The 22049-nt window shown below is 42.2% G+C and overlaps 1 protein-coding gene and 1 long non-coding RNA gene across 12 annotated transcripts in view; one reads left to right on the top strand and one right to left on the bottom strand.

Moving 5' to 3' along the window:
- LOC112665933 (uncharacterized) overlaps positions 1 to 1475 on the bottom strand; it is a 32516-nt gene extending 31041 nt beyond the window's left edge. The window contains exon 1 of the long non-coding RNA XR_003140610.3: positions 1341 to 1475. This is a non-coding gene — a long non-coding RNA (uncharacterized LOC112665933). The remainder of the gene's footprint in view (positions 1 to 1340) is intronic.
- Positions 1 to 22049, top strand: part of CACNA2D3 (calcium voltage-gated channel auxiliary subunit alpha2delta 3) — a 945794-nt gene that overhangs the window by 660183 nt on the left and 263562 nt on the right. For all 11 annotated transcript variants that reach the window (XR_007404330.1, XM_049098270.1, XM_049098267.1 and 8 more), the window contains one exon: positions 7389 to 7522. Coding sequence is in view for 10 of the 11 variants with exons in the window: in XM_049098270.1 (XP_048954227.1) it covers positions 7389 to 7522 (134 nt within the window). In the remaining variant the exon portion in view is untranslated. The remainder of the gene's footprint in view (positions 1 to 7388; positions 7523 to 22049) is intronic.

Here is a 22049-nt window from a genome sequence, read left to right as displayed (position 1 = left end):
TTCTTCTATGGTCATTAATTAAATCATTGTTTATAGTCTCAGATTGTTATAGTATGGAGGCAGCATAACATTTTTCATCTCAAGTGACATGAGGTCCAGAGGGGCCCCCCCTTACATACTTTCTCCCTGAGTCAGCCAAGTTCTTCAGTGAAATGAAGCATTAGCATTCGAGGACCAAAACAGACCCAGGGAGAGCCCAGGGGAGTCCACGGAAAAGCCTGTTGACTGGCTGGCCAGAGTGACTCAGGAGTTGTATGGCCAGCACCTATCTTTTCCCCAGGTTGGTGGCCAAGGACCCACTATCAGTGCATTTCTTCTTGCTAGGAAGCCTGGTAGCCATGGAGACAGTTCTCAGCCAGTGCACCTCAGACACTGTCCCTTGAAAATGGGTTCCTGGGGATTTTCCTACCCCTTGCAGGAGTTCTATCCCTTGTCCAATCTACTAGCAAAAACCAGAGAGGCCTGGAGCTCATCGGTTTGTTTCATTTTATGCATAACTAGGTCCTATCTTGAGGGAACCAGCCCTAATGAGGCAAAGCAGCAAACCATTTTAAATACATTAAAACAATCATTGCCACTGTAGAACGGCTTGTGGAATTTAAAGCTCTGCTTTCACACTATTGGATAAACAAGTGAACTGGGGGAGCAGAAAAGAAGGACTGACTAGCCCCAATATTCCATAAAGCCATGATGACCTTCTCTAATGTTCAGTGTGCCAAGATTTTAAATAAGCACTGCCTGATTCTCCTTCAAAAATCACGGTGAAGGGAGTGTTTTCCAGCTGTGCAAATAAAGAAGGACCTCTGTGTTTGGGTTCTCAACCAATCAGTCATCGTTAGGTCGAATGGAAATGCCACACGAGGCTCTCTTGGTTGTCTGCTCAGCTTGTCCCTTTTTGATGGGTTAATGGTCATTTTCTCCTCATTTGAAAGAATTGGTGGCCTGAGCCCTCCTCAGAAGTTCATACCCACAGTCTTTCCATCAGTAAATTCTTAATTTCACTCTACCTTTCCAACTACCTTGTTCTCTAACAGATAACTTAAATTTATGAGGCCAGAATGGTTATCAGTGGGGTTTAGGGGAAAATGAAAATTAAAGCTTTTTGCCATTTTGAAACAGGTGTGAGAAGGCAAAAAATGTCATTCAGATACATTTATGTAATTCTTTTTTAAAAATTTTATGCCTTTTGACCAATGTCTTCCTAATTCCCCTCCTAAACACACACACACCCCTAGTAACCACCATTCTACTCTTTGATTCTACATTTTGCCTTTTTAGATTCCATATAAATTCCACTTATGTGATATCAAATAGTATTAGTCTTACTTCATCGCACATACCTCATTTAGCATGGTGGTCTCAGTGTCCATGTTGTCCCCATGGCAGGATTTTCTTCTTTCTCGTGGCTCAATAATATTCCATGGTGTACATTCTATAGAACATGAAGATTGGAGTGGAGAAGATAATGGTGATGAAGCTGAAGACAGAGCTATGTTTTTGGTTACAGCTAAGCATGATGAACTGCTTACTCAGTGGCAGGTAGAATGTCAAGTATGTTTGTGTATTACCTCTTTTGACCTCTTAATAAGCTTTAGGAGGTACATGAGCAGGAAACAGATCTGGAGAGACTGGCACCTTGCCCCAGGTGAGCAGCCAGGAGGTGACAGAGCCAGGATTCGGGCCCAGCAGATCCAAAGCCTGAGCTTAATTCTTCACCAGGTTGTGAGGTTGCCTCTCTCTGGGGTGAAGATAGTCCCTTTTCATGGAAGACTCTTGCCTGTTTCCCATAATATAGAGGAATCTAGAAAATGGAATTTAGAGATTGAGGCAAGACTTTAATATGTCATAGCTAATAAAGGCTGGATGAGGATTTATACCCAGCCTGTGTGTCCCAGAAGTGGTCCTGCCTCAGTCTGTGTAGGCATGTAGTCCAGTTCTTGACAAAAATGTCAAGAACAAATGGGAACTTTCAGGCTCTGAAAGGAGATGAGGTAGGGGGAGTTGGCTGATCAGTAGAGCTGCAGACAAGCCAACTTTCCTAGCTCTACCATGTGATCCTTCAAATTATTTTTCCTAACATTCAATTTGAAATTAAAAGTGTAATATTATTCACAAAGGAAAGGTTTGCTCCTAAATCTAAGGTTTGGGGCTGATTCTGACAGCTTCACTCTTGGGAGCGATGCTCACAGAGGCAGCTGGGCTCCCTGCCCTGGGGGGCATTCTCTCCCAGTGAGTTATTTCCAATTCACTGAACATGTACCCCCCAGCACTCAGGGCCAGCAGACCCCTTGTTTGGTCTTTGTGAAAGAACAAGGAATTGTGGAGACAGAAAGCTGTTTGTAAAACTGTACATTTTTTTTTTTTACAGAAATAAATAGTGTGTGCTGTTGACAGGGAGGAGGAAGATGGAATACTGCAAGGGTCTTCCAAGAACACTGCTCTTCCCTTAGGGAATGCACACGAGGTCACACCATTCACCTCACTGCCCACCTGATTGCCCAGGCAAGACTGAAGTATGAGCTTGCTTATCTTCAGCTTGTCTTATTTAAGAGGGAGAAAGCCTTTGAAAAGATCCAACAGGAGCAGTGGCCATCACATCAAAGGCAGAAAGAGGACCTTGGTGTGTGAGGTGCATGCCCAGGGTCTCCCATGAGATGCAGACTTGTGGGGCCCTCGGCTCTTGCATCACTGCAAAGCTGGGTATTGAATGATGTGCTGATGGAGCATCTCACACAGAGGCATCCCTTAAAAAATCTCAAAGTGAGGGTTGCCAAAATCTCAGAAACACAAAGTACCAGGGTGCCTGTGGTTGATCACACGAGTAGTTATAACCCAGAGTTCACAGAAGGCTCTGCAAGGGAATAAGGTAAATAAATTGATGTTATGTAGAAAAATGAGCAGACCACTTGTAATAGATGGCTAATTTCAGCATTAATTAGTCCTTGGTAATTACCAAACAATTGCTGATTCTGTTTTCTTACATAATATATGAAGTCCAAAAAGGCACATTACAGAAGAGAATAAACATTCAAGGGCTAGATTTTAAAAGAAATATGAGTGAAGGAAGGGGGCAAGTGGCCATTCCAGAGAATTCAGAGGGAAAAGAAGAGAAGCACCTACAGTTATGGCCAAAGTGTCCAGCCCTCAGGGACTTCCTGTTATCCATCAAAAGGTACATTTGTTAACTAAAACTTCTACGAAAACGTTTAAAAACAAAAAAGAGCCTTTCAGAAAAGTTGTAGGTTTTAATGGATTGGGGCTAGATGATAAATTTGCATTAAGCTTTACCATGTACATTATTAATAGTATTTTTATAATTTCAGCTTTTCTTGCTATTCATACATCTGCATCCCTGGTGTGTATATATTGAGATATAAGTCAGAACTGTGACCGGGTTTTCAGTAGATCTTTCGTACTATTTATTGAACATTTCCCAAGAGCTTCAGAGGAGAACCACACCTTTCCCATCCCCATCCTCAACCTTCTCAGCCACCCAGACACAAACAGCCCATGACGGGTGCCTTCCTGGGGCAGGACCGCTAAACCACTGTGCCTGACCCTTCCCATTACAGGGAGAGACAGTGTCTTCTGTGGTTAAGAGCAATGACTTTGGAGTCTGATGAATCTAGATTTGAATTGATCCAGGAAAAATTACTGAGCTATTTCCTCTCTATACAGTAAGCACACAAGTTGGGCTCTTGTGTGGCCCAGGTGCCCAGAGGCAAGGTGAATCACATTCAGACCTTGTGAATGTCCCTGCATTACTATTGGCTCCCCCAGACGCTTGTGCCTGGTTCTGGGAATGCCACTCTGGACAAGATAGGCACTGGCTTTCTGTAACATGCCGTGGAGCTAATATTCCAGTGAAAGAAAGCCAAGTAAAGTCTGCATCCTGGGATGCAGTGGGAGGAATTAATCCCAGTAGCTGAGCTCTGAAAGATAACGGAAGCCAGCCATGGCAAAACTGGACAAAAGATGTGCAGGGCAGAGGGGACTGCAAGTACAAAGGCCTGGGGGTGGGGTAGGAGGATGAGCATGGCCTGTGAGAGGAAGAAAAAGGCCAGTGAGCTGAAGCAGTGAGAAAGGGTGGGAGCACAGAAGGGGTTCAGTCACCCAGGTGGGCAGGGGCCAGTTAAGGGAGAGTCTTCATGCTCAGGGTAAGAAATTTGGATTTTATTCTAACTCTCAACAAAAGGTGTTTTAGGATTTTAAGCAAAGAGGTGGTGATCTGCTTTATATTTTCAGACGATCCCTCAGACTGCCGTGAGGAGCCTAGCTAACAGGGAGAGGTGCACGGAGGCTCTGGGAAAGAGACAGTGGAGTCCTGGGGTCAGCTAGAAGCAATGCAGATGGGAAAGAGGAATTTCAATATATTTTAGAGGTAGGGCCAGAGGAACATGCCATTGGATTAGCTATGGGGTGGGATGAGGAAATGATGACTATCAAAGATAATTCTTATGTTTTTGGCCTAATTGGGTAGTGGCGCCATTTGCTAAGATGGGGAGGACCCACCAGGGAAGGAATGGATTTGGACAGGGAAATCAGGAGTTGGCTTTGGACAAGTTGAGTCTGAGAATCCTGTTCCTCATCCCCATGGAGGTGTCAGGTATACAGTTGGCTATGGGTCTGTAGCTCTGGGGAGAAGCCAGCTCTTCAGAACTCTGAGTGTGATAAGCAAGGCCAAGTGAGGATGGTGTCCCAGTTCGGTCTCCTTCCAAATGGGTGATTGTGTTTCCTTCCTACTCTCCCCCATGTAATGATCTGTCTCTCCCATCCTCCTCCGTACATTCATTCCCTTTCTTCTCTTGGCCCTATTTTGGAAAACCTAAATCAGGGATTTTTACTGTTGGCTTTGAGCATGAGAATGAAAATGCAGACAACCAAGAAAAATTCCTTCTAAGAGCTGCTGCCTTCAGTGCATATTTGGTGCAGGACCCCCAATAGAATTTCTCTACATGATGAATTGTTCACCCATGTATCCTGATGGTCCAGAACCTCCAGCTCTTTCCTCCTCTAACATGGCAACATCTATCTTGGCTTGTCCTCTGTGCCTTGTTTTTGGCTGTAAGACCTTCCTTCAGAGCCTAAGATTTACCTACTAGCAAAGTGATGAAATGTTTTCTTGCTGATTCAGACACTGGTTGCAGCTGCTGTGCATGAAGGCATGATAACTATGAATGCTCCCCTTCACCCAGCAACACTTTGAAACTTGCCTTTCCCACCTTACCTCCAAGAAGAGGCCACCTGGAAGCCTTACAAGAGCACTAACCCAGATGGATGTCCCTAACTGTAGTGCCTAGCCTCAGAGGGGAGTGCCAAGGTGCAAATGGGCCCCCTCCCAGGTCACAAGCTAGAACAGGCACTCACTGCCTGTTCCTTTGGGGCCCTGTTTCCCGTGGCCCCAGACGGGAGTGACAATGCATGTTAATTAGCAGTGTGCAGAGCTGTCATCAGGAAGCCAGAAACCACATGGTCCCAACCTGGTTTGGGGTTGGCACAGCAAATTCAAACCAGCTGGCCTTTGTTTGGAAATGCCCTGGGAGGGTCCTGCCCCTTTCTGGACAACAGAAGGGCTGGCATTTCCTTACCCAGAGCACACTTTTAGACAAGAGGCTCTACAAACACTATAGCAAGTGCTGTGACAGATCTGGCTTCAGAGGCACCCATATCCTTCTCTGATTTGCTGGCAAGTAGGACATGGCATGAGCTTAGTTCTAAGGGTCCTTATTTCATGGGAAGGAAACATGAGTTCCATCCATACAGTGTTTCCCTTATTAAAATCCTCCCAAGGGATCCCTGGGTGGCGCAGCGGTTTGGCGCCTGCCTTTGGCCCAGGGCACGATCCTGGAGACCCGGGATCGAATCCCACAACGGGCTCCCAGTGCATGGAGCCTGCTTCTCCCTCTGCCTGTGTCTCTGCCCCTCTCTCTCTCTCTCTCTGTGACTATCATAAATAAAAATAAAAAAAAATAAAAAAATAAAAAAATAAAATCCTCCCAAGACTCCCTGCCTGGAGGATAAATTCTGAACTCCTTCCCAAGGTCCTTACGTGACAGTCCTGCTCATCTCTAACTTATAGCATCTGATTTCCAGCCTCTCTCCCCCAGTTCCTTACTCTAGCTATTCTGAGCTATTTTCAGCTCCTAGAAGAAGCCTGATTTGGGCCTTCTTACTCATACTTTACTCACATTTTGCTGGATACACTGTTCCTCTAGCTAACCAGCACTCATCCCTTGGGGGTCAGCTGCACTGACCCTTCCTCAGGGTAGCTGGGTTGGATAGGCTCTCCCTGCTGTGTTTTGTAGCATAATATTGATGGTGCTATTTTGCAGTTGTCTGTTTCCTTAGACCTGCCAGGCCCCAGGAGGCAGGGGCTGTGCTCATCTCTGCTTCTCCACTCCAAGGCACCAAGAAAGGCTTCAATGAATGAATGAGAGCCCCCCCCCCCCACCTCACCAGGGATCCAGATCTTGCTCAGTTCATGTCTGCCCTTCTAACATCTGACCCATTGTGAAGCCAATGGGACCTCACGCTGAAGAGGAACTCAAGATCAAAACGGTGTCCCCATCCACAAGATGATAGCACGTTTAGGACTTTTTCTGTTACTTAGAAACCACGTCAACCGAGCATATTCAAAAGGCAGGTCTGGTAACCACATGAGGGGTGTGAGCTGGAGTTTCCGCCTCAGACACACAAAGGGCAAAAAGTTCTGTAGGAGCAAAAGGCACAGACGAAGAGAGTCCTAAGCATGGGTCCGCCTTTGGTATTTATCTGCTGCCTGATACCTGTGAGAACATGGGCGAAACACTTCTCTATAGTCTGCCTTGAGCACCTGACCTTTATCGTGGACACAGTTATGTCCGCTTCATCATGTTGTCAAGAATAAATGAGACAAAGCTTATCAGCTGTTCAGCAGATTTTGTGCCCCTTCAAATTAATTGTGGCTAGTGTTTATTACAGTTATAAAAATGAGATGGCCTTTAAATTTTGTGGTTCATAGTTTTCCCATTGGAAATAAACCCACTCAACTAAACAAAAACAAACAAGCAAAAAAGTTGCAGAATGGCTGTAAAGAGGACTCTCCCTTCCTGACAGAGGAGGTGTAGGTGTATGTGTAAGTGTATGTGTATATGTGTATGTATTAAAAAAAAAAAGTCTGGGAGGACATTCTCTAAAGGGTGAGCAGGGGGCTTCCCCTGAGAGGTGGGTTTATGGTTGACCTTAATTATTCCTTCTGCTTGATTATATTTTCAAGATCCCATGAACACATTACTCATGAAGTGGGTGACGGTAGAAAGGAGATACAATGTTTAGAAAGGATAGGAAAAGAAACAAAAGAAGGTGACTAGATGCACAGGCTGTTACTAACCTTGGTTGTCTCTTGGCAGGATTTTTCACCCAGATCTCCACCTTGGCTGATGTACAGGAAAATGTCATGGAATACCTACATGTACTGAGCCGGCCCAAAGTCATCGATCAAGAGCACGACGTGGTATGGACTGAAGCTTACATCGACAGCACTGTGAGTCCCCAGGGCCTTTGGGGGTGGCCAGAGGTATTCTTCTGTTAATTCCAGAAGACCGTGTTAACCTTAAAAATAAAACTGTCAGTTATTTTACTAGCCAAAATGGATTTATTTAGGAATAGCAAAGAATTGCAATCCAGGGCAAGCATGCTACAGTAAAACTATAGGCAAGTCCAACAAACAAAAGGAAGGGATGTTATTTTATGGAAGAAGGAGAAAGTTAGAAGGGTTGTTTTGAACAAAAATCTTCTGGAATCCCAGAGGTCAAGGCAATGATGGCTTCCCATTGGCTGAGTACAAGAGTGCTTCATTTCTTGTAGAAGATGCAATATACATCTTTTCCTTTGGAGGCCTTTAATTGATGCTTCTTTTCTGTTGAGGATTCTTCTGTTGGGTCTGTCATTGACAATGCTTCCCACCAGCCTCCCCTTCTAGCATCCCAGTCCACTTTAGTGAGGTTTCCCTTTCTTGATTTTTATCTATCACTCTTCCTCCATAATGGAGCTCGATGACATTTTCCTTTGTTGTACGGTTTGTGTTGGTCCTCTTAAGAAGCAAGGTTAGTGAAAAATCATATCAGAATGTCACAGGCACTTTGGGAAAGAGTCTGGTCGACACAGAGATGTCGCTTTTAAGCTGTGTCTCCTCTCATTACTTTGTTTTCCTTCTCTGTGTGCAAATTCTGTCCGTAGCCATGATTATGGGCATGTTAGAGTCAATCCTCGCCATCTGAGAGGTGCAGTCCCAGTGATGAATTTTGGGGGCTCAACTTGGGAAGGTGACCAAAGTTCAGTTCCAGCAGTGAATTGGAGCCATGGGAGAGGCCACAGATGCATTTTCTTCCCATAGACAAATGAAAATATGCTTCAGGGATGGTTATATAGGCAATGGATTGATGTCAGAACTCTGGCCATGGGTTCATTCTAAAGCCAAATCCCAAGCAAAAGAATCTGATGCTGAATTAGCAAAAAAGGAGGAGCTTTGCCAATCATCAGGCAGTGGCTCAATGGCTGGGTTTTTTGTGTAATTTCAGGGTGATTTTTCATAGTGATAATGAGTCTGATGGGAGTGGTGTTTTTCATTTATTGATAGTAAATGTTCTCACGGGGCCTCTCTCCCAACGTTTTTGTTGGGATTAACATCACATTAATCACTGTAACCCAGACACAGCCATCCTCCAGAGTGATCTCAATGGCTACAGTGGGCCGGCTTTTCCCTCCATGAGCTCTCTCACACTGGCTGCCTTCTGGCAGCTGCAGGCAAATGCAGGGCAGGAACAGCATGTAGGAACCTATCTTGGGGGACACCACAGCAGCCTCCCCTACCTCAGCCCACAGGACACAGTAGGATCACAGAAATATGAACTGATTACCCCTTCCTGGGAGAAATGCCCTGCATAGAGATGGGTGTTAAGCTGAAAAACCCTGTTGGATTGCTAGGGAGACCTGGGCCTTTTATCATCTTCCTAGTCTGACCCCAGGTTTGCTTAGAATCTTGGCAACGAAATGAATGAGCTGCCCCATTTATGTTGGCACCATACTAATAGTAATGGCCATAAGATCAGCATGGGTGGGTGCACCTCTTCTTATGTGTGGCTGTGTAAAGCAGGAAAAGCAGATATGAAGAGGAGCAGTGAAACTAGCCAAGAGTGAATTGAACTAGTCACCCAGTGGTTTTGTGTACAAACCCTAAATAGCCACTTTGATCAAGCATTTTATTTGTTTTATCAGTTTAAGACATATAAAACAGAGCCTCTGTCATTAAAGCATAGTAGTACCAGCACCTGGAGAGACAGACAGGTCAATAGAATAGGAAGTTTAAAAAAGGGGATCCAAATCCGTATAGAAATTCAGTAGAAAAAAAAAAAAAAAGAAATTCAGTAGAGATAAAGGTGGCATCTCAGATCAGTGGGGTTAAGATGACTTCATAATAAATCCTTTTGAGAAAGCTAGATGGCCATTTTAGGAAAAGGTAAAATTAGTTCTATTCATCAGGTCATGCCCAAGAAAGAAATCTAGGTGAAATCCAGGTGCCAAGCAGTCAAAACTTTAAAAAACTAAGCCATACAAGCACTAGAACAAAACCTGGGTGAATCCCTCTATGACCTGGGTTCAGAGAAAATCTCTCTAACAATGACTCTAAAATCCAAATGCAATGAAAAGAAACATAAATAAATTTGACTCCTTAAAAACAAAACAAAGTGAAGACCAACTTTTGTAGGTAAAAAAACCACAGTAAGCAAAGTCAAAGGCATGGGGTAACATGGGAAAAAATATTTGCAATGTAGAGCGCGCATTAAGTCATTAATAATCCTAATATATAAAGCACTTTTCAAAATCGAGGGCAAAATCTTAAAATTCCTGTAAAAAAAAGAATTGAGCAAAAGACATAAGCAGACAATTCACAAAAATAATAAAAACAGCTTTTTGACAAATGAAAGATATATGGCTTCGCTCATAGAAAGAGAAGAAAAATGAAAATTACACTCTAGTGAAATACAATTTCACACCTATCAGGGTGACTAAAATTAAAAGCCTAATTGTGCTCTTGGTAAGACTATGGGAGAAAGGACACTCATGGGTCACGTTTGGAAGACAGAATGGGGTAATATCTATGATGGGGAATTTGCAGTTACACTCTGACCCAGCAATTCCACATCTAGGAGTGAACTCTGAAGATGACCCTCCAATAATAAGAAAATACAGATGAAAAAACAGGCTTGTTCATTACAGAAATACATGTTATTTCAAAATATTGCAAATTACTTAAATACCCAAACATCGCAGATTATGATAAAACTGTGGTACAGATACATCATGGATCTTAATATTAAAAACAAGAATGAAGATGACTTATTTCTATTGTTTGATATAGAGTGAATACCAGGATATATTGCTAAGTAAGAAAAACAAAATGTAGGAGTACAAATAGAGTGCCACCTGTTGTATAAGAAAGAAGAGGAAGTAAAATGTGCATGTACCTGCTTCTTTTTATAAAAAGAAACATAGCCAGGATAAACTGGAAACCAGTGGAATCCGTTACCTATGAGAAGTGGGAGGAAGGACAGAAGAGGAGATAGTGAAGGGAGTGAGATGCCTCTGGATACACCTTTTTGCATAGTTTAGACTTTTGAAAGCAGTTTGCTGTTCTATGCACTCAAAAATTAAAATTGACAAGAATGAGGGGGGAACTAATAGCAAATGCAAACAGAACCAAATGAATCCAACTGCATTTTTTTTTAAAGTTTCCAATTTATTTTTTTTTATTTTTATTTATTTATGATAGTCACAGAGAGAGAGAGAGAGAGAGAGAGGCAGAGACATAGGCAGAGGGAGAAGCAGGCTCCATGCACCGGGAGCCTGATGTGGGATTCGATCCCGGGTCTCCAGGATCGCGCCCTGAGCCAAAGGCAGGCGCCAAACCGCTGCGCCACCCAGGGATCCCCCCAACTGCATTTCAAATGAACTACAAAAATTATCAAGAAAGGAAGAAAAAGCAGTAAACCTTTGAATATAGTAGTTATGCACAATATTAAATGTTGAACATATAGTCCTTTGACTATCCTGAGTCTAAGTGGGAGAGAGAATGGAAAATAAATATTTTTAAAGATTTTATTTATTTATTCATGAGAGAGGGGGGAGGCAGAGACACAGGCAGAGGGAGAAGCAGGCTCCACATAGGGAGCCCAATGTGGGACTCGATCCTGGGTCTCCAGGATCACGCCCTGGGCAGAAGGCAGCGCTAAACTGCTGAGCCACCCGGGCTGCCCTGGGAAATAAATTTTAAACTCCTTATGGTGTCATTTGGAGTACCATGGGTCTAGCAATTCTGAATCTATTTTGAGAGTATGATAGGATTGAGCAAATGTGTAAACAAGACAAAGCAGACACCTGTGGGATGAGACTGGATGGGAGGTATCAGAATGAGACCATAACTCTGTCCTTTGAAAAGGCCTAGAAGCAGTGGCACCCCAGTAGCAATGAGCACATCTGGAACCCAAACCCCAGCTTCTAAAAACCATTCCCCATTAAAAGACACCAGTGTTCCTTAGAGAAATTGTTAATTGCAGGGCTAGGGCTAGGAAGATGCCCCTCTCCCTCCCAAAAAGCCTGGAATTTTTTTTTTAAGATTTCATTTATTCATGAGAGACACACAGAGAGAGGCAGAGACATAGAGGGAGAAGTAGGCTCTCTATGGGAAGCCTGATGTGGGACTCGATCCCAGCACCCAGGATCACATTCTGAGCCAAAGGCAGACACTCAATCACTGGCTGCCCAGGCATCCCAAGCCTGGAATATTTTATGCCAGAAACTAAGAAGTACTCAAGAAAAATTGAGGTCATATGAAAAGGACATAGAAGTCAGTATGAAAGGACCCTCACTGGTCAACTCTGGGACAGTTTGAACCTCAAAATAAACATGACAGTAATGGATTATAACCTGTGAAATAAAACAGATATCTATATGTTCTTTCAGATAGTGAAGAGATAAACAAATCTCAAAGGAATGAACTAAAGAGGTAATGAGATAGGTGGTCAGGGGTGCAGTGTATAGTGGACTGCTGACTTAGTAAATGTGCAGGGTGTCATGGAGATGGAAAAGCACCACTTTCTAGCCATTTTGGGAAAGACTGTTTAGAGCAAAGGTCATCAGTGGATGCTAAACTAATGGGAAGATTTGGAACAGGTTATTTTCATCGTCTCAAAGACCTTCCCCATAGATTTTTGAGTGGATATATGGGGGAAAAGTAGTATCTGCACAGTAGGAGAATCCAGACAAAAGCTAGAGTGGGTCATCTAAATTAGTGTCACTAATGAGAAGCAAATGTGCATGACGTGCTTCTGGAGGAGGACACATCCCACTTAATGGAGTATTCCATTGGGTATATGTAACCTGAAGGTCATGGAAGAGGATGAAGCCTAGTATTAATATGATGCCTTGCTTTTGATCATATTAATCACCTAAATCAATTGTTTTAGATTTACTAAATCATATACACACATGCACATTATTATACGTGCATACATATACTTATGTATGAAGGGCAGTTAAGAGCTAAGGAGAACCCATCACTACTCCAGCTTTTCCACTAAAGAATTCTCAACAGCAGAGGCGAAGTAAGGGTCTGGGAGCAGCTCTGAACATGCCGTTTTAGAGGAAATGTCTTTGATGTCTTGTGCTTTATCTTCAATATTCTATGAAATTTGCATTCTGTTCCATAATCATTGTTACTTACTTTAAAATAAAATGATGCTCTAAGTGGCTCATAATTGAGTAAAATGGTATGGCAAGATAACAGAGCTCATTTATTCCACCTCTTCAAGAATCCTTTGATATACATAAAACTAGCCCCCCAGACTATGTTTGTCCCTGAAATGAATAATAGCTCAACACCTCCTTTATGCTTTCCCAGCTTCTGTTATATCTTTGCAAATAGCATGGATAAATAATTCCCCTCGTACAATGTTCTGAGAATCCCTTCTCATCTTGGTGGTGCTGAGAAACCTGCTGAGTCAGGGAAGGCACTGCGCTTTCCATCTTCCTTCTTTCTAGGCCTGTTCAGTGAGGACAGGCAGCTGCTGCTCCAATGGATCCTTCTCTGGCCAGGAAGCAACAATCTCTTCAAAGTCTTTATCTGGGCCTGGATCTGGCCAGGTCAAGGACAAAGGTCCCCTGTTGTTTGTGTGGATTCAAAATAGGATTTGTATCCTGAACTCATCTGCGGAATCTAAATTCTGAGCTGAACCCATCCACTTTGGAACCCTCCACAAGATGAATGGGTTTGGGGAGGGACCAGCAATTGCAAGTTTATGACCATCCTGACAATTCTGGACAGTCCCAAGCCAGCATTTTCCTAATATGTCCCACCTTGCAATAATGAAAGACACTAAATTCTGAAGCACTTAACATTGACCCTATTTTCATAATGTCCTGGTTTAGCAATGGCAGCTTTGGATTTTTTTAATATTTAAGCATTTACAATCTACCTGAGTTTATTAATTGAGCGTATTGAATTTAGAGTTAGAATAGCCTCAGCTTCAATTCCATGTCTATACTATACGAGCTACGAGACCATAAGCAAGTCACTTAGGTTATTTGAGTGCTGTTTTCTTCATTTACAGCATGGGAATAAAGCCTGCCTTCCAGGGTTGACCGAAGGATTAAATGTCTGTGCATGGTGAGAACACAGTAAATAATACCTTCTCCAACCTCAGGAACTCAGTGTGAATTTTTCTCCTTGTCTGCGGGGAGTTTTGGAAGTCCTCTCCTTTTTTGACCTGGGTTTCACATAGTAACTACAATATGGCTTAAACCATTTTGATAATAGAATCTGGCACTTGGATATAATGAGTACCTTGGAAGCACTATTCCTCTAGAGATGCACATTAATCCCTTGGAATTTACTTTGCTCTAATTACCTATTGTGGACAGGGCACTAATGTGTGGGACTAGTGCCTAGGGTCACGGTTCCCAAGAAGGACTGGTGGGCGTGCTGCACCATCCCATCAGAGCCCCCATAGCCTCACAGAGGTAAGTACTAGCCAGTTGCCCAAGGAAAGGAAATATGGTAGGAGCCTTCTTAATTACCTGCCATGTAAAGGACTTGGTACCTCTCTGCCCTAACACAGTTCATGCCTATTGCTCGAGGCACACTGGATGTTGGATCTGAAAGGCCATGCTGGTACCAGAAGTTGATCTATGACTGTTCCAAGTTGAGTTTCAAGCTTACTCAAAGTTAATTGTCTTTATACTTAGACTTCCCAAACCTGTTGATGCCAGCTGTTATTTTATCATAATTGTATAAGTTAATTAAATATTATTGAAAACAGTAACTTAATGACTGTTAAAGGAAAGTTGTTACTTCTATAGACATGTAAATGAATGTATTGAAAAGACTCTAAAGAAAATTGCTAAAAATTACTAGTGTCTTAACTATGGGCAAAGCATCTGTAAGACTAGGGAGGACAGCCTTCCATGCATTCAGAGGAAATTGATACTTAGCCTTTCTTTCTTCCTTCCTTCTGTTATTCCTCCCTTCCTCCCTTCTTCCCTCCCTTCCTCCCTCCCTCCTTCCCCTCCCTTCCTTCCTTCCTTCCTTCCTTCCTTCCTTCCTTCCTTCCTTCCTTCCTTCCTTCCTTCCTTTTCTTTTTGATAAGGGTAGTTTACCTTGATGTGTTTGTTCCAGTGGAAGGTAATATGGAAGGTCCAGGGCAGGGTTAGTATGTGCTTCTTGTCTTATTGCCTTTTGATAGCCTTTAGGAGATGTAGGCTCTGTGGACAATGACCTTACCAGACACAGAGAGGAGAGCCACCACTTGGTCTGTGCATAGTTTTGATTTCTAGCTAGAACTACCAATGTGCTCTTGTGACGTGGGTCAGCATACTGGGACCCTGTGTCAGTTTTTATTGCTGTGTAACAGCAGCTTAAAGTAACACAAATGTATTATCTCAGGGTTCCTGTGGGTCAGGAATCTGAGCACAAGTTAGCTAAGACCCTCAGCTCAGGGTCTTACGAAGCTGCAGTTATGTGTTGGCCACACTGCTGTTCTCATCTGCAGCTCAGGGCCCCCTTCCAGGCTCATTCAGATTGTTGGCAGAATTCAGTCCCTTGAACTGAATTACCGCCCCCCCCCTGAACTGGGGACTGGGGTTCCCATTTTCTTGCTTGCTATCACCTAGGGATTGCTCTTAGCTACTAGAACTCCATGTTCCTGCCACATGACTGATGACAGGCAGTCACACCATGGTGTTTGCTTTCTTCCAGACCAGCAAAAGTGCATCCCTCTAAAGCTTCACCTGCTTTTAAAAGCTTCTTTGATTAGGTCAAGCCCACCCAGGATAATCTGTCTTTTCATTAATTCAGTCAAGTGATAGTAACCTGATCATGCTAGTGACACCCCATCATATTCATAGTCAAGGGGAGGGGAATTTAAGGGTCATGTACCTACTGAGGCAGAAATCTTGGGAGCTGTTTTGGAATCCTACGTATTGCAACAGCCTCTGTCCACGTGCTATGGTCTGAGAGGGAAAGATAATGCCATAAAGAAATACAAAGACCACCTCCTCTTCCCTGCAAATTCTCTGTTAAGAGCAAGTCTCCAGGCAGCCATGTCTGCCCTTCATCGTAACACTGCTACTTACCACTGATGCCTCTAGGAGCCTGATTCTCCTTGTGACATTGTAGTCTGAAAGTGGCTTTCAATTTGTTTCTCAGAATCAGAAGACTTGTAACACTGCTGATTTATGTATTCTTATGTATGTGTTATGTATGTATTATTTATAGTACTCTACCAAATACTTAAGGGGTAGGTATTTGTCAATTATCTAGCAAATGTAGATGCTTGATTCCACAAGTTTGCTTAACATGGTCTTAAAAGCCTTCCTTCTTTTTAATTATCTGGTGGTTAAGGCAAAAGGAATTCCTGTTTGCTTGATTCATCCGTCATTACGGCTAAAGACCCACAGCAACAAATATAATTATGTAATTGATTTAATACTTAAATGAATAGCTTAAAATGACCCGTGAGTATCGTACTTTCCCTTTTTATTAATTACATATTGATTCATACGTTTCTGAGTCTGGACAAGCTGAAGATAAAAGTTTGTATAGGCTAAATATAGATTCTTGTACGTGAGTCAAGGATTGCATTTAACTAAGTCTGATGTAGACGTGGGACTAACAGAATTTTCCTCTCAGGGCCCATCCTCCCCGCCTAGTATTACCAGTCTGATTAAATATTCTGTTTCCTGCCTGGCTGTTCTATTCAATTTGCTTTCCTGGTGAAGCCCAAATAAATGAATTAATGTTAACAACGTTAATTATGTTTAATCTAATAAGATCTCGTGTATTAATTGACAAAACAGCAAACACCAGAATTCTGAAATTCATGGGCTTCTTATCTGAATACAAGTTGTGCACAGTCATTATCTCTTAGGTGCAGAGCAAAAAATCATTAACAATGGAATTTGTTCCATTTTGCAAGCAAATGACTTGTGCTTTCCAGTTGGGACTTAATCATCTCGGGAATGCTACCCAACTTGCTGTGCAGGGTAGGACCTGCATTAAACCTAGGAAGCATCAGCATCCCTGATCAACTCCTCCAGGGAAGTTTACACAGATCATGGTGACACACAGAAGGGAAGCAAAGAAGTCTTTTAGAAACAGTGGGAATGTGACCATTTAAAATAATGAGAATTCATTACCAAGCCCTGCTGCCCCTCCCTGATGCTGGTAATGCAATTCAGAATGCAATTTGTAGGAACTTTCAAACCAATTTAGTTGTATTTGCAAATTGGACGTGTATCCTTCCTCCTCACCCCCCACTAAGTCCAACTTGGAGAAAATGCTTTGCATTTGATAAATTGCACATTTGTTTCAGTTTCCCATCTAGGAATGGTACCTAGGCCATTTAGGAGTCATTTGGGTGATTGCTTTAAGCTACAGCATCTTACTGCCTAGAAGCAATTACTCAAGGGGTTGAAGCCATCATAAGGAAGTTGTTGGGGCTTGGAAACTGAATTTACAGTATTTTCCCAAGACACCGTTGCATATCAAAGAAGTTCAAGTCGTCAAAACAAAAAGACACACGTATAGAGAAACATAAACCATCCTGCTGGGTCGTGGAACAGAGAATGCCATCTGCATTACATGGCATGGAGGAAACTGATTACGTTGGGACCTCTATTTCATAGCAGATGGGTTCATTAAATTTAATAGCCTCCAGAGCCTTTAGAAACCGTGTTAAAAACATGTGGAGCATGCTGTGACACTTCACTTCTGTCCCTGCAGTCATTATAACTCTGGCACAGACTATAAATATTATAGTACTTTATTTCCATTGAAACAGATTACTGTTATAATTATTTTTTTTGCCAGGAGATGGTGATGTTAAAAAGACTGCATTCCTGATTTCTGGTACCATTTATATTTATCCAAATATTTTCCTTTTCCATTTGATTCTAGATTTCTCTACTAAATAGTGGGGGTTCTAGCTCAACTTTTTTTTTTCTTTGAGTTCATGTTATAAAACTATGAATTGAAACTGTAAAAATATCTTCAGGAAAGATGTTTAATACATTATGGATGACTATAAACTAATAAAAAAGCTTAGGGCTGAAAATAAAAAATAGATTTCTAGAGTTTTTTTAGATATTTAGATTTATGGCTGTTTCTGCTACTATAGTATATTGATTTGTAACTGTCTCTAATGAAAGGACAAAGCCTCTAGAAATAGATAAGACCTTATGGAAATGGATAAGACCATTAAGCCTGAATAATCATTTAGAGCAATAGATTATTCAGTATTCTTTGTTTATAAGTGACAGCACTCAACTCAAAGTAGTAAAGGTCAAAATGAGAATTTGTGGACTCTTGGAACCAAAATATCTATGTAGTTCTGTCTTGAGGCGTGATTAGCTTCAGGAATCACTCCCATGTTTTCAACTTCCGATTAATCCTACGAGTTCCTCGATTTCTTGGCTTAGTTCCCAGACAGGCAGTTTCCCACTCTACAGAGTAGCAAACATGACCTCTAACATCTGCCAGCTTTCATTGTTTTATACCCTTGATTTCTCCCTTTCTCTTGCAGCATCTATATCAAATCCATAATAGTCCTGTTTGGGTTGCAACCACATTCTGAGAGGGTAGGTGGAGCTAATTGATGGCTGGAATCTCACAGAGTGAGGAAGAAACCCGTCCCAAAAGTCTTTGATACTGGGAGGGCTGTAAAGTAACAGAGTCCTGCATAGAACTTGTTTATAGAACCCAAAACTAATCCATGCCCAAGATTGTGTTTTCCATTATATGATATTCATTATGGTACCATGTTTTTTAAGCAGTAGAGCTCATTATCTAGTAAAATGTTCCCATGGGCACTTGGTGTATAAAACTTAGAGAAGCAGAGCTACTCTGGTGGATGTGGGGAGTGGGATCATGGAGCCCCAGTTGTTAGGCCACCTCCTGAATGCCTAGGGAAGCTCTGAAACACTTTTAGGCTTCCCCTTGGCATTGCAGTGCCTAGACAGTCAACCTCTGAGAATGGCAAAATGGGATTCTCTGCTGTGGATTATCTGCTGTGCCCCTAAGTTTATAGCAAGGTAGTACATTGAGCTAGAAGGATGGCTGTGGGGATTGGGAGGTTGTGACCATAATTGTATTAGGAAACCAAATTTCCTGTGCTTTTTCCTTCAAATATCTGTATTTCTTTTATGTTCTCTGGAGACCAGTTCTCCTGACAACCCTCATTCATGGATGAAACATGGTCTCCAAGTCCTGCTTAACATGATGTCCCAGTTCAGAGCCACCAGAGATGTTTGTGTCTCTGAATTCAGTTCTGAGAAAATTATAGAACTTACTCTAGCCTGCCATCCCATTTAGGTCATATGTGTACCACTTAGCCAATCAGCTGTGTCTGGGGAAAGGTCATATGATGGAAATAGATCAGCCCAGGGCTATGGATCACAGATTCTGTAAGAAAGAGGTATGAGCAGGAGGAGATGACCAGAGTCTAGAGGAGGTGGCATTTCTGGACCTCTGTTTTCCTACCCAAGGCTTCTATAAGTTGCATCCCCAGCTGGGTTCTAATACTAACTCTTAGAATCATGACTTTCTTTTAGCTCCAGTTGCTCCAACAAGTATCCCCCAGTCCTCTCCCTGCCTCCCACACCTTGACATTGCCCTTTCTTCACCCATCCATGTGCTACGTAGGGGTTAGAAATCCCTCTCCCTTTTGCCTTCTGAGATCTGAGGGAGGTATTTTGGCCACCACAACTAGATCTGTGCTGCTTTTCCCCCCTAATGGCCCAGATATTTGGGCAACTTAGATTCTAAGAGCTGATTCTCATGCTCTGACCTGGTTTAAACTAAAATGAATGCATTCCTCTTATTACCAGCAGAAGAACAATTAAAATAATCCCAGAGAATCAGCCTGTGGTTTGATATCAGCTGCCAGTTTCTCTTCTCTTGCTGTACACAGAATTTTCTCCATATAAAAGATTTAATTCTGCTACTCTCGTTCCATAAGGATGGCTGTGTCAATTATAAATGAATTGCCTATGAGACCATGGCTCAGAGATACCATAGATGAGAGTATTTCACCTAACTGGGCTCTTCAGCTGCTTCTATTGAAATATGACAGAGGACCATTCTTTTACCTCTTCTTGGCTCTCAAAGATCATTACTTCCTGGCTTTTCACACCTGTTTGTGAGTCCTATAGCAACTGGGGGCACCTTCAGCATTATGTTTCTGATGATACGTTCTACTGTTAAATATCTAAACCAAGCAGGGCACTCGGTGCCTCCAGGAATATTCTTTTCTGTTCTGAACAAAGAAAAGAAAAACAAAGACATGGTTTATTTGGGCAAAAGGAACATGTTTTCAAATCAGTTTCCATTATGTTTAGTCAAAAAGTCTGGAACATCAACATCTTTGCTGGTTGATGGAAACAGTTATTAAATGCTCTTATAACTGATTTCTCTTGTGAATTGATCAAACTGCTGGTGACCTGAGATGAAGCAGGAGCAGGTGCTCATCTCTATCTCTTTCTCTCTCACTTAGCACGCTGTTGAGGAGCATTTGTTTCTGATTGTGAAAGATCCTTCCTTTGAGAACAGATTCAAAGGCACTGCTTGTTCATCATTTCACTTCCTGTGGTATTCTAAGAAGGGATCTGTGGGCAGGAGTGGCCTTACACTTTACAGGACCATCCTGAGGCTTAGATGACTTTTTCTGTCTTCCTCAGAAGAACATTTCAAGGCCCAGCTTGAAAGTGCTTCACAATCGGTCAAGCTATATTAAGTACTAACTAGTGAGTTAGAGTATCTAAAGTGTAGATAGACTCACCAAAACCCAGGGGAACCTATATTTGAATCACTTGATAACCCGATCCATATTTACCTCTCAGTCTTCTCTTTGAACCTGGCTTTTTTTTTTTTTTTTTGAACCTGGCTTTTCTCCATTCAGTCCAACCTTACCCAACCCACAAATTTATATATAGTCTTAAGATTTTTTTTCCCTACCTAGCACATGTTCCCTCTGGGAGAAGCAGCCTCTTCCTCTCACCCCATCTGGGAGTCTCTGGGCTTATCCTTTGCCTTCAGTTCCATCACTGTCTCCTCTGGGAATCACCCCCTGATCTCTTCAGATCCACACCCAGTCTTGAACGGGGTTCTCATGATATGTTCTTAAGGCATTTTGCATCATCCTAGAATCTTGTTCTATATCAAAAAGTCCATTTTTTAAATCTCACTGAACCATAAATTCCTTGTGGAGATGAATGATACTCGTTCACTCTGATATCTTCAGTGTAGGGTTGGGCACACAGTAGGTGCTCAAGAAAGACTTGGGTGTATTAGTTTCATAGAATCAGACATCTCAAGGTTGGAGAGCATCTAACAATATCTATGTTTTCTAGATGTTAGGTAAGAATGGCGTCATTTCCAACATTTCATTGAGCCTGCTTGCTCAAGGCCATGTTTGTTACATATATGATAAGTGGATTCACCTTCACTGTATGACTGGGATTGTCTCTCAGGTACTCAGCACCACCAACCCAAGGGACAATTCACCACATTCATCAGAAAGGTCTGAATTCCAGTATTCATGCTTTGAGGAGCTAGTGTAATGACATTCTGAATGGGAAAGGTAGTTTCATATCAGCTATGTCATTGTTAAGATAAAATTGATGATAGGTTTGCTATATACATTTCCTTGCCACAGAACTCACCTACTGTTAAAATATAAGGGAATTTTTTTTTAAAGACCTTGGCACTGTCACAATCCTGTCTGGTTGCTGGGTATATAATTGGCATTCAGGAAATCCTTAAAAAGAATCCTTTACATTTGTTTTTCATTTCCTGGCTTTCAACATACTTTCCTGATATTGTCTCTAAGTATCTTATCGTGCAACAGAGCTCCACCATTGCTGACCACTCTCCCAATGTTAACATGTCAGCCATGCTAGTCACATTTTTTTTTGCTTGAGCACTCCCAAACTTTATCCCTCCTGGGGCTTTTGAACATGTTTCACCTTCTGAATTGGCCTCCCTCTCTGCTCCTTTATTGAGGGAGAGACTCTTTCCCATTCTCTATCTCAGCTAAAATGCCACCTGTCTTGTACCCATTAACTTTCATCTCCTATCCCAGTTGCTTTCCTTCATAGAAATTACTATCATTTGTAACTATTATAATTACTTCAGTTAAGCCTTTTTATATTTCCCCTCTTTAAAAATTCTTCTTAGTCTGTCTTCCCAAAAATAGGATGAGGACTGGGGCAAAGTCTGCTGTGCAGACCTGCATCCTAGTACTGTGCCTGGCACATAGTACCACATACTTAATATTAACTCAGAGAAATGAAGTGGCTTGTTCTTCGTCATACTCCAGTCTCTTTTTACTATTCACTAGAGCTTGTTTCTTTTACTCTACATCATATTTCTCTTAAGAGTGTCCAATAAGACACCATGAATTAGGGAAGAAGTAGTACAGAATATTGGCTACAAAGTGGATGGTGATACCAAGGAGAGTTTA

This window comes from Canis lupus, chromosome 20 (assembly GCF_003254725.2).
Source record: "Canis lupus dingo isolate Sandy chromosome 20, ASM325472v2, whole genome shotgun sequence".
NCBI lineage: Eukaryota > Metazoa > Chordata > Mammalia > Carnivora > Canidae > Canis > Canis lupus.
Note: the sequence above shows the minus strand (reverse complement) of the source record. Positions and strands in the feature narration are given on the sequence as shown.